Source organism: Euleptes europaea, chromosome 1 (assembly GCF_029931775.1).
Source record: "Euleptes europaea isolate rEulEur1 chromosome 1, rEulEur1.hap1, whole genome shotgun sequence".
NCBI lineage: Eukaryota > Metazoa > Chordata > Lepidosauria > Squamata > Sphaerodactylidae > Euleptes > Euleptes europaea.
In genome coordinates this window covers 173647731-173658282 of record NC_079312.1, presented here as the reverse complement: position 1 = coordinate 173658282, position 10552 = coordinate 173647731, and the positions used below count along the sequence as shown (strand labels likewise).

Genomic DNA, 10552 nt, shown 5'->3' with positions numbered 1-10552 from the left:
GGCAGCTGCCTATCCATTAAACCCGACAGATTACCTAGAGCCAAAGAAAATATTAAGACACAAAAAGAATGATAAGAGAGATGGCTTTTATTTACAATGGGTTGGGTTGACAGATCTTTGGCTCCAGTACAAACGGTTGTATCTTTTCCCTCATCTGAAGGGATTAGACTTACAATTGAGTTTTTGAGATAATGTTTGAGGAAAGGGATTGCATGAGGGGAAACCCCCCACCCCCGCATGCGCTAGTATCTGAAATGGCCCTGAGGAATTTATCTTCTGGCTCAACTGCCACATGTCAATCCTTCCTTTTCTGTTGCGCAGGTCTGGGCTATAAAATCCAGCGGGGATCTGGGCAAAGCTTCACATCATCCTCGCGAGAGCTGCAGCCATGAAGATTCAGGCTCTCGCCGCCCTCCTCTTCTTGCTTGTCGCAGTGAATGAAGCCAGAGTGTTTCCGAAATGTGAACTAGCTAGGAGGCTGAAACGAGCAGGAATGAGTGGCTATTATGGCTACAGCCTGGGGGACTGTGAGTTTGCTTTCCCTTTCTGTGCCGTTTCATCTTCTTTCTTACAATTTGACATTTTTTATATTTGCAGCGAGTGCTTTCTAAAAGCACTGGCCCATGACGATGACTCTTCTCAACCAAGATGGTTGAGAAGGATTCCCTGTAGCATCGCTATCCCACCAGGTCTGATCCTGTAGAACATCATTGTCAACCATGATGGGGAAAGGAGTCATTGTCTTGTGGATGATGGAATGACTCCTTTTCACTGATTTTCAAACACTCTCCACCCCAGTCATGAGAGACTGCTTTACTAGGTTGATACCTGCACACATAGTATATGAGAGACTTATGTGTGTGTGTGTTAAGTGCCGTCAAGTAGCTTCCAACTCATGGCAACCCTATGAATGAAAGTCCTCCAAAATGTCCTATCTTTGACAGCCTTGCTCAGATCTTGCAAATTGAAGGCTGTGGCTTCCTTTATTGAGTCAATCCATCTCTTGTTGGGTCTTCCTCTTTTCCTGCTGCCCTCAACTTTTCCTAGCATGACTGTCTTTTCCAGTGACTCTTGTCGTCTCATGACGTGACCAAAATACGATAGCCTCAGTTTAGTCATTTCAGCTTCTAGGGTCAGTTCAGGCTTGATTTGATCTATAACCCACTGATTTGTTTTTTTGGCAGTCCACGGAATCCGTAACACTCTCCTCCAACACCACATTTCAAAGGAATCTATTTTCTTCCTATCAGCTTTCTTCACTGTCCAGCTTTCACGCCCATACATAGTAATAGGGAATACGATGACATGAATTAATCTAGTTTAATGAGAGACTTATACTAACCAGTATTACAACAAGAACCTATTATCCCAGATGTTTGAGTAATTGGGAATAGAATTCACAACATATACACATGCCTGGTTGGGTTTGACCTGTTTGTATTTGTATTCATTAATGTATTTCTGTAAATGCATGCAGGCTTAACAAAGGGTTTTAATTAACCACTGATGAAGGCCCCATAGGCCGAAACACGTTTGGTATGTGGTTACAGTTATCAACCTCAGGAAATGCCATTGTGCTATTTTAATGCTTTTAAATAATTTTAACTTTTACATAGCGTTTCTAATAAATTATACTTTCAGTATTTATACATAGACTTATATATATTGCCTTTCCATCCAACCTTGGGTACCCAGCTTTTGTTTTTAGGTTGGGTTTTATTCCCCTCCTTTTTTTCTTCCAATTTTGCTGCTCCATGTGGCGTATTTGTGCATGTGGAGCAGCAAAATTGAAAAAATAACCCCCTCAATGTAGTTTTCATACAAGAAATCTGCTTGAGGCGGGGAGGAAGGGGCCTTTCTTTCCTTCCGCAGTGCTGTTCCGAGCCCATTTGGATTAATGCTTATTTTGGGGAGGGGAGCAGTTCCCCTCAGCAGCTACTGTGTGGCTGGAGGGCGGGGGAGTGGAAAACAAATGAAGAATCATAATGTATAGATGAACCTACAGCCCATCTGGCAAAGTAGTAATTTAGAAGAGCTGTTATCATTCATCCAGAGATCAGTTGCAATTCTGAAAGATCACCACGAGGGCTGAAAAACAAGTAAGCTCACAATGCCCCAGTCCTCTCCCAGAGGTCATGGCTCAGTGGTAGAGCATCTGCTTGGCATGCAGAAGGTCCCATGTTTTATCCCCAGCATCTCTTTGTAAAATACTGTACATAAATAAATAACTGAAATGTCTGCTTAGTTTTGAACTTCTCATTAAAACAAAACAAAACACAGATAGCTTTCCTAGCATTTTAAAAAAGAGATTAAATAGCCGTTTCCATTTCAGAATATTGGTAGCAGTTTCAAATGGTTTATGAAAATGAAACTTCTTTTTTTCCCCACGACACTCCCTCCATTAATTTCATGCTCTTTTTCTTCCAGGGATCTGTATGGCTTATCATGAAAGCAGATTCAACACAGCGGCTGTGGGGCGAAGGAACAGCGATGGTAGCAGGGACTATGGGATTTTTCAGATCAACAGTCGTTGGTGGTGCTCCAATGGAGAGGGCAAAACAGCCAATGGTTGTCGCACATCCTGCAGCAGTAAGTAGCTTGTTACTATGGAACCACCAAGCCAAAAGTCTGTGATATTCCCCAAGCATGTGGGGCTGTTTTTTTTTTAATGGAGAGCTACAGTTCTTTCCCCTCCAATTCTCCTCGCCTATATGGTCCCCCCTCTGGTAGCTTCTCTTCTCATTTAATCTCCTTCCTCTACTCCTTCTCCAGCTGTGATCTCACCCTGTTCTCTGCCACTCACCTCTGCAACTTCTATATTTCAGGATGTCTAGGTCAAGACTGTTGCTAAAGAAGTATATCAGCACCTCACTTTTTGATTCACCCCGCCAGCATTCTCCTTCTGTCTTGCATACTTTCCTGAGTTCCCATCTTTAAGAGGCATCCTTGCCAAAGGCACCATAACTTATTGATCATCTCATCCCAGTGGTAAAGTAGGCCTTGCAGACACCTGTTTCTACCTGGTTGGGGGATGTGGAATTTACTCACCTCTCCTCAATGAGGAGCTTACCTCTTCAGCTTCATTTCATCCTCCCAGCTCCTCTAGGATTGCTTCATGCTGTCATATTGGGTCATGACTCAGAAGTGCATTTTCCTCAAATGTACCACCACTGAGAAACCTACACTAAGTGCTCCGAGTATGCCTCTATTAATAAAGAACAGCGATCCCACACACAGTCAATGAAACTGCTCCCCTCTTACTTAGTGGAAACTTGTCAGCAAAAGTCCAGCAATCTCCATTGTTTATGTGCAGCTTCTGGGTTTATCTGCAGATTTGGCAATTTAAGAGTGATACTTGGAGTGAAAAGTCATTTTACCATAATCCTAAACAAGCGCATCTTCCTGGAAATATGATGCATTGCTTTGCACTCCTCCCACCCCACTTCAGTCCCTGGATTATGGTTGCCAGCTCCAGGTTAGGAAACTCCTGGAGATTTGGGGGTGGAGCCTGGGGAGGACAGGAACCTTAGTGGAGGACAATGTCATATCGTCCACCCTCCAATACAGCCATTTTCTCCAGGGGAACTGCTCTGTAGTCTGCAGCTGAGCTATAATTCTTGGAGAATCTCCAGGTCCCACCTGGAGGCTGGTATCCCTACTCTGGATTGGGAGGTGGAGGTGCCACACAGTAAATGCCTTGCTGCCTTTCTCTCACCTCTCCCAGTTTGTGCCCATGTTAGGAGGTGATGCCATGTAGTTTCAGCATATTGCCCCTCTATACCCAAACTGGGTTCTTTGCATTCTTTCTGTGTGATACACCCTTCATGATGCCTGCATAAGAAGAGTGTTAGCAGAGTTGTGTGGTGGAAGCATGCTGGGCCCATAACCTGTTGGCAGAATTGTGCAGTGGAAGCATGCTGGATCCATAACCTGTTGTCAGAGTTCAAGAAATAATCCAATCCCATGCTTTGGAGTTTCCTTTCAATTAGTTTTACTGCAACAAGATTTGCAAAAGGCAAGAACTGACTGCAGGCCACTGATACAACAGAGAGGCCTTCAGAGTACAAGTACTAGCTCGCAGACACAGCAGAGAGAAAAGCAACACGAGGCAGGCTGAACTGCAAGAGAAAACATTCAATAAACCTTAGAGAATGCACCATGTCTCCCCCTAGGGTACATGTGGACTAAACTACTCTTTCAGCTGTATTTACATTAACTAGTCTTTTAGCAGGCTGTGGCTTCTCTAACAAAAACAAAACAAAACAAAACCCAAAACATTCTGACCCCAATATCAGATTATATTGAGTTTTACTCATTCAGTATAGTTGTCACAGTGTTCTGAATTGTATGGATGCATTTCATGATCCCTTAGCATTGCTACTGCAGCTACTGCTGAACAGCTGGTATGTAGTGTTTCTTCTTAAAAAATGACAATCTATTTGACAACCAATTTACCAAAAATTTACGGGGAAACTGTCAGAAGTATTCAAAATCTTTGCCTACATTATGTATGAGAATTGCTCAGGATTTCTCCTGATTCCTCTGCTGAATTCCCCTCCTCCTGCTTTTTGGGGTTCCTTATCACTGGAATGTTTTTTAGGAGTGCAATAGATAAGTTTAGAATTTGGGTCTTTCCAAAGTGTTGTACAAAACCCATGAAATAATTAGAGTGGGAATTCCCCCTACACTATAGTGGAAGAGGGTTTTTAACATGTTGGCTGCTTATGGTTAGACAGGTGGTGGTGCATTTCTGAAATAATCAGAATATTAATAAACCTGGGGAAATATATATAGGAAAGAGGAGAGGGCCTTGACCTTGATGGCCCAGACTAGCTTGATCTCATTAGATCTCAGAAGCTAAGCAGGCTTGGCCCTGATTAGTACTTGTTTGAGAGACCACCATGGAAGTGCAGGATTGCTATGCAGAGGCAGGCAATGGCAAACTCCATCTGTTCATCTCTTGCCTTGAACCCTCTATGGGGTTGCTGTACATCAGCTGTGTCTTGACGGCACTTTCCACCACCAAGAGGTGAGGAGCCAAGCACTGTGACAGAGCATCTGCTTTGCAGACAGAGGGTGCCGGGTTCAATTCTCAGCTTCTCCAGTCAAAAGGATCGGGTAGGAGACTCTGTAGGGTTACTATTGACTGTCAGAGTGACATCCTGAAAGTCTCCATTATTGCCAAAAGACAACTGGAGTATAACTCCTGCTCATCCCTAGTCATTGAATATTGGCTTGGATAGCAAAGCTCAAACCTACTCTTGAAAAAGCATTCAAGCTTGGACTGTAATGGACATGTAGGGGAAAGAAGGCCTGCAATTGTGGGGCTGCTACTCAGAATGCCTCTGTACATACTGTTGTTGACTGAACAATGTGATGGTTGGGAAGAAACCCTTTTCAACAGTCCCAAATAACCTCTGTTTTCTGGCAAATCTTTTGGCAGATTTTGTGAATAGTGACATCAGTGATGATATCGAGTGTGCTAAGAGGGTGGTCCGTGACCCCAACAGGATGAATGCCTGGTGAGTCCATCTTCATTCAGCATCTCTGGGTATCAGGAAGATACCAGCTCTCACAAATCAGAAAACTTTACAGGGGCTCTTAGAAGAGACTGGTTTTCTGGATCCATTTCAATATGGCTTCAGGCTGGCGTTTGGAACAGAGAGGGCTTTAGTTGCCTACGTTGATGACCTCTACCAAGAATTAGAGAAAGGGAATTTTACTTTGCTAGTTCTGCCAGAATCCTTAGCAGTCTTTGATACTATCAACCATAGTATCTTAAGGAGCCACCTGTCGACACTGGAACTGGGGGGGCACCATGTTACAGTAGTTCATGTATGATCCGAGGGATGGTCTCAGAAGGTGGTGCTGGGGGATTCCCTGCCTCATGGCAGCTGACCTGTGTAGCTCCACAGGTTTTGGTCTTATCCTCCACGCTATTTAATATCTATGTGAACCTCTTGAGAGGGGTCATCTGGAGGTCTGGGTTGGGGTGTCACCAATATGTGGATGGCACCAAACTTTACCTTTCTTTTCCACTGAATTCCAAGGATACTGTTGATCTTCTGAACCACGGCTTGGGGTCAGTAATGGGCTGGATGAGGGTGAACAAGCTGAAACTTAATCTTGGCAAGACAGAGGCTATCTGGATTAGTAGAAAGGCAGACCTGGGACTTGAGATCTTTTTTCTCTTGGATGGTGTTATACCCCCTTGAAAAGCCAGGCTTGCAGCTTGTGTGTGCAACTTGACACAGTAGTCCAATCAAGCCACAGTGATCCATGCCTTAGTTACATCCAGGCTGGACTATTGCAGTGTGCTGAACTAGGGGCAACTCTTGAAGAGTGTTTGGAGGTTGCAGCTAGTGCAGAATGCTGTGGCTAGACTGCTTGTTGGGGCCAGCTATAGGAAATGTATGACCCTGATAATACAGCAATTACACTGGCTACCTCTTCACTCCTGAGCCCAATTCAGGGTGCTGGTTTTGACCTTTAAAGCCCTACCTGGCTTGTGATCAAGTTATCTGAAGGATTGTCTACTCCAATATGTTCCTACCCAGGAATAAAGATTTCAGGGAGAGGCCCTCCTGTCTGTGCCATCTATCAAAGAAGCTTGTTTGGTGGGTGCACAAGAGAGGGTCTTTTTGCTGGTAGCCCCATGATTATAAAACAACCTGACCCCCTTTCAACCTTTAGGAGGCAGTTAACCAAACACAGTCCTTAATAAAAACCATCTTCAAGTTCAGTAGCAGTCCTGAGTAGTGACTTTAAATTTTGGTTTTATGTCTTAATGCATTTCATTCTGTGTTTTATCAAACTTTGCAAGGTGTCTTGAGCACTATAAGAAAAACAGAGAGTTATTCAACATTTTAAATAAATAAATAAACGCACAGGTAGGGCAGATTAGTACTCATGGTGCATAGACAAATGAGAAGTAGAAGTGGTTTTCCATTGCCTTACTTGTCAGAGTCTTCCTTGGTGGTCTGCCATCCAAGCCATGCTTAGCTCCCAAGATCTGACAAGACCAGTGTGGTGTAGTGGTTAAGAGCAGTGGTTTGGAGTGGCAGATTTTGATCTGGAGAACCGGGTTCAATTTCCCACTCCTCTGAAGTAGTCAATCACGATACTTTTTGTGGCTAAGCTTTTAGATTTTGTGATTCACTAAAAACTGCGTTACCTTATTTAACCAGCCACTTGGAAGTGATGATACAACATATTTTGAATTGTAAACAATTCCTTTTTATTGTAAATGCTCCAGAAAATAGTAAAATGAAAAGATATATGCACAATGTAATACAAGTTATACAACAGAAGAATATAACAAAAGAATATAGATCTAATATGAAATACAGTTACACAATAGTTACCAACCCAGTAACCAACCCATCAATGATCATGCCAGGACGAATTCTCAAGACAGACAGCACACAAGCATGTCTGGGGGAGAATTTCCCTTATGGACAGCACGCAAGCATGTCTGAGGGTAGATTGTCCCAATTTCTCTCAATTTTCAAGCCCTTTTTATAGAATTTTGGAGGCTGGTGCCCCAAGAACCAATAAGATATTATAATATCTCATGATGCATGAAATCAGATTAAATATCTGTTCTCAAGCATATACTTTAACCTTGATGTCATAAATTGGTGGATGGCATCAGGACATGTCATATAAACAACATCTTTCTCATAACATTGTTAAGTTTCACACATATGTCTGCTCATTGTCTGGCTGAATAAGTCAAAACATCTTTAATCTTAAAGATATATAATTGCATCTTGATTATACTTCTAAGCAAAGGAATATCTAAGAAATTCGTCTAGGCAGATGAAAAGACAGAAAAGCCTCTTTTCAAAAGGTGTTCTGTCATCCTTCTCCCTGTGTTCCACTGTTATCTGGTTTGGCTTACAGCCTAGATTATCAACTGTTCACTATTCTAGCTTCTCTGTGTTTTCACTTTCCCAGGCAGTTACATAGTTACATAGCCTGAACATATTTGAGAACTGAGAACAATGAATTAAAAGCTGTAATATGTCAATATCTATAATCAATATATTGAAACCTTCAACACCTCCATATGAGCGGCGGAGGCTAATCTGGTGAACTGGATTTGTTCCCCCACTCCTACACACAAAGCCAGCTGGGTGTCCTTGAGCTAGTCACAGCTCTCTTAGAGCTCTCTCAGCCCCACCTACCTCACAGGTTGTCTATCATGGGGAGGGGGAGGGAAGGTGATTGTAAGCCGGTTCGATTCTTCCTTAATGTGGTAGAGAAAGTCGGAATATAAAAACCAACTCTTCTTCTTCTTCTTCTTCTTCTCCTCCCTAGTGGTCATGTTAGGTAGTGCAAAAATGGCCCCAAATCTGACCAAAACAGAGAAGAGCAAGCAGACTGAAAGAAACCTTCATAATGAGTTTCTGATATACTAAAACAATAACCCATGTCTCAACCAGAAATTTTCTGAATTTCTATCTTCAGAGGCCCAACATACCAGCAGCGGTCTAAGGAACTCTTGTGTGATGGTGCCTATTTGCTTTTCTCTCTTTCTGACTTTTAGGGTCGCTTGGAGGAAATATTGCAAGGGGCGAAATCTCTCACAGTGGACCAGAGGCTGCCGACTCTGAGGTTCCTGATTCGGAATAAAATCTGAGCATTCCTCTGATGATTCTGCTGCTAAAATGATACCCGCCTGCATTCCAATCCCAGTCTTCGCAAGCAGTTGGGAAATGGACTTTGCATAAAAAAGAGGGAAATTTGAGACATGGGAGGGCAGGGGAGCATTGATCTGGTTGTGGGGATTCTGGATTTCTCTGCTTGAAAATTTTCAATAAATTGTGTCGAAGCATCACATCCTTTTGGTTTGATGAATCTGTTTGTGTCTATGGGCCCCAGTGCATCCCAATTGATGGCGATTGTAGAACTAGCTCTGCCAGCAGTTCCCTGGATCCTCTTGCTACCATTCGTCTAATTGTTAAGTGCATGGTTGAATTACTCCACAAACAAACACCAGTGCTGCCAGGCAAGGTCTTAACCACCAATCTACCACCCAGAAATTCACCATTGACTGCCTGAGATGTTCCAGGGGTGAAGGCCAGGAATCTTCCAGGTCTCTCTGTGTGTAAAGTGCCATCCAGTCACAGCCAACTTATGGCCTCCCGATAGGGTTTTCAAGGCAAGAGTCTTATGAAGGTGGTTTACCATTGCCTGACTCTGCGTAATGATCCTGGTATTGAACACATGAACACATGAAGCTGCCTTATACTGAATCAGATCCTTAGTCCATCAAAGTCAATATTGTCTAGGTTATGTCTTGCACATCACGTACTTTCCTAGTCCCTTTAATTGGAGATGCCAGGGATTGAACCTGGGACCTTCTGAATGCCAAGCAGATGTGCTATCATTGAACCACAGCCCCTCCTTAGGTGATCTCCCATACCAATACTAACCAGGGCCAACTCTGCTTAGCTTCTGAGATCTGATGAGATCAGGCAAACCTGGACCAACCTTAGGGTTTCCAACCTCCAGGTGGTAGCTGGAGATCTCCAGCTATTACAACTGATCTCCAGCCGATAGAGATCAGTTCACCTGGAGAAAATGACCGCTTTGGCAATTGGAGTCTATGGCATTGAAGCCCCTCCTCTCCCCAAACCCCACCCATCTCAGGCTCCACCCCTAAAGCTTCCCGCCAGTAGTGAAGAGGGAGCTGGCAACCCTAACCATCCAGGCCAGGGACTTCCAGGCCTACCTGCTTCCTAAACTCCTGAAAAGGCTTAAGAAACCTGCCATAGGAGGTCCTGGAACTAGGAGTCACAGATGCCTCAGTTACTCTGACGACTTCTCTGCACCAAGGTTCCAGAGGATCTTCTGACTTCCTGTTAGCCTTTTCCAGTTCCTTTTCTGAGGCCACGAATAAATACTCCAACTATTGTGGAAATACACCCCAAAGTTTTGGTCACCTGCAGCATCTGAGTATATCTGAAAATCACTTGCCAGCAGCCTGCCCTACCTTCAAAAGTGGTGGTGGAAAATGCACTCAAGTCACAACCAATGTAGGGTGACCCTTCACGGGGTTTTCAAGGCAAGAGATGTTCAGAGGTGGTTTTCTATTGCCTGCCTCTGTATTGCAACCTTGGACTTCCTTGGTGGTCTCCCATCCAAGTCCTAACCAGGGCCAACTCACAACGACCCCATCCACTGGGTGTTCAAGGTAAGAGATGAGGAGAGGTTGGTCATTGCCTTCCTCTGCAAAGCAACCGTGGTCTTCCTTGGTGTTCTCCCCTCCAAGTACTAACCATGGCCAACTCTGCTTAGCTTCCAAGTCCTTACAAACTCAGGCTAAACTGGGCTATTGGGCTGCTCCAACACTATAACCACTATGCTAAACCTTGCAAAAATAGCATCATCAAGAGGCTCAGTTGTGATTAACTTTCAGTGGATTGCACCCATATACTTACCTGAAGCAAATCACAATGGGTTGTTTCCACCTCAGTGCTGCATAGAAACTAACCATTGGCCCCACCAACGTGGTGGTTCAGTAACAATACTTCTTTCTGTACAG

The 10552-nt window shown here is 43.8% G+C and overlaps 1 protein-coding gene across 1 annotated transcript; it reads left to right on the top strand.

Moving 5' to 3' along the window:
• Positions 1 to 388: 388 nt before the first annotated feature.
• On the top strand, positions 389 to 8618 carry LOC130483239 (lysozyme C, milk isozyme-like). Its single transcript, XM_056856019.1, has 4 exons — positions 389 to 527; positions 2428 to 2589; positions 5444 to 5522; positions 8552 to 8618. The coding sequence occupies exons 1-4, from the start codon at positions 389 to 391 to the stop codon at positions 8616 to 8618; spliced, it is 447 nt and encodes a 148-aa protein (XP_056711997.1).
• The last annotated feature ends 1934 nt before the right edge of the window (positions 8619 to 10552 follow it).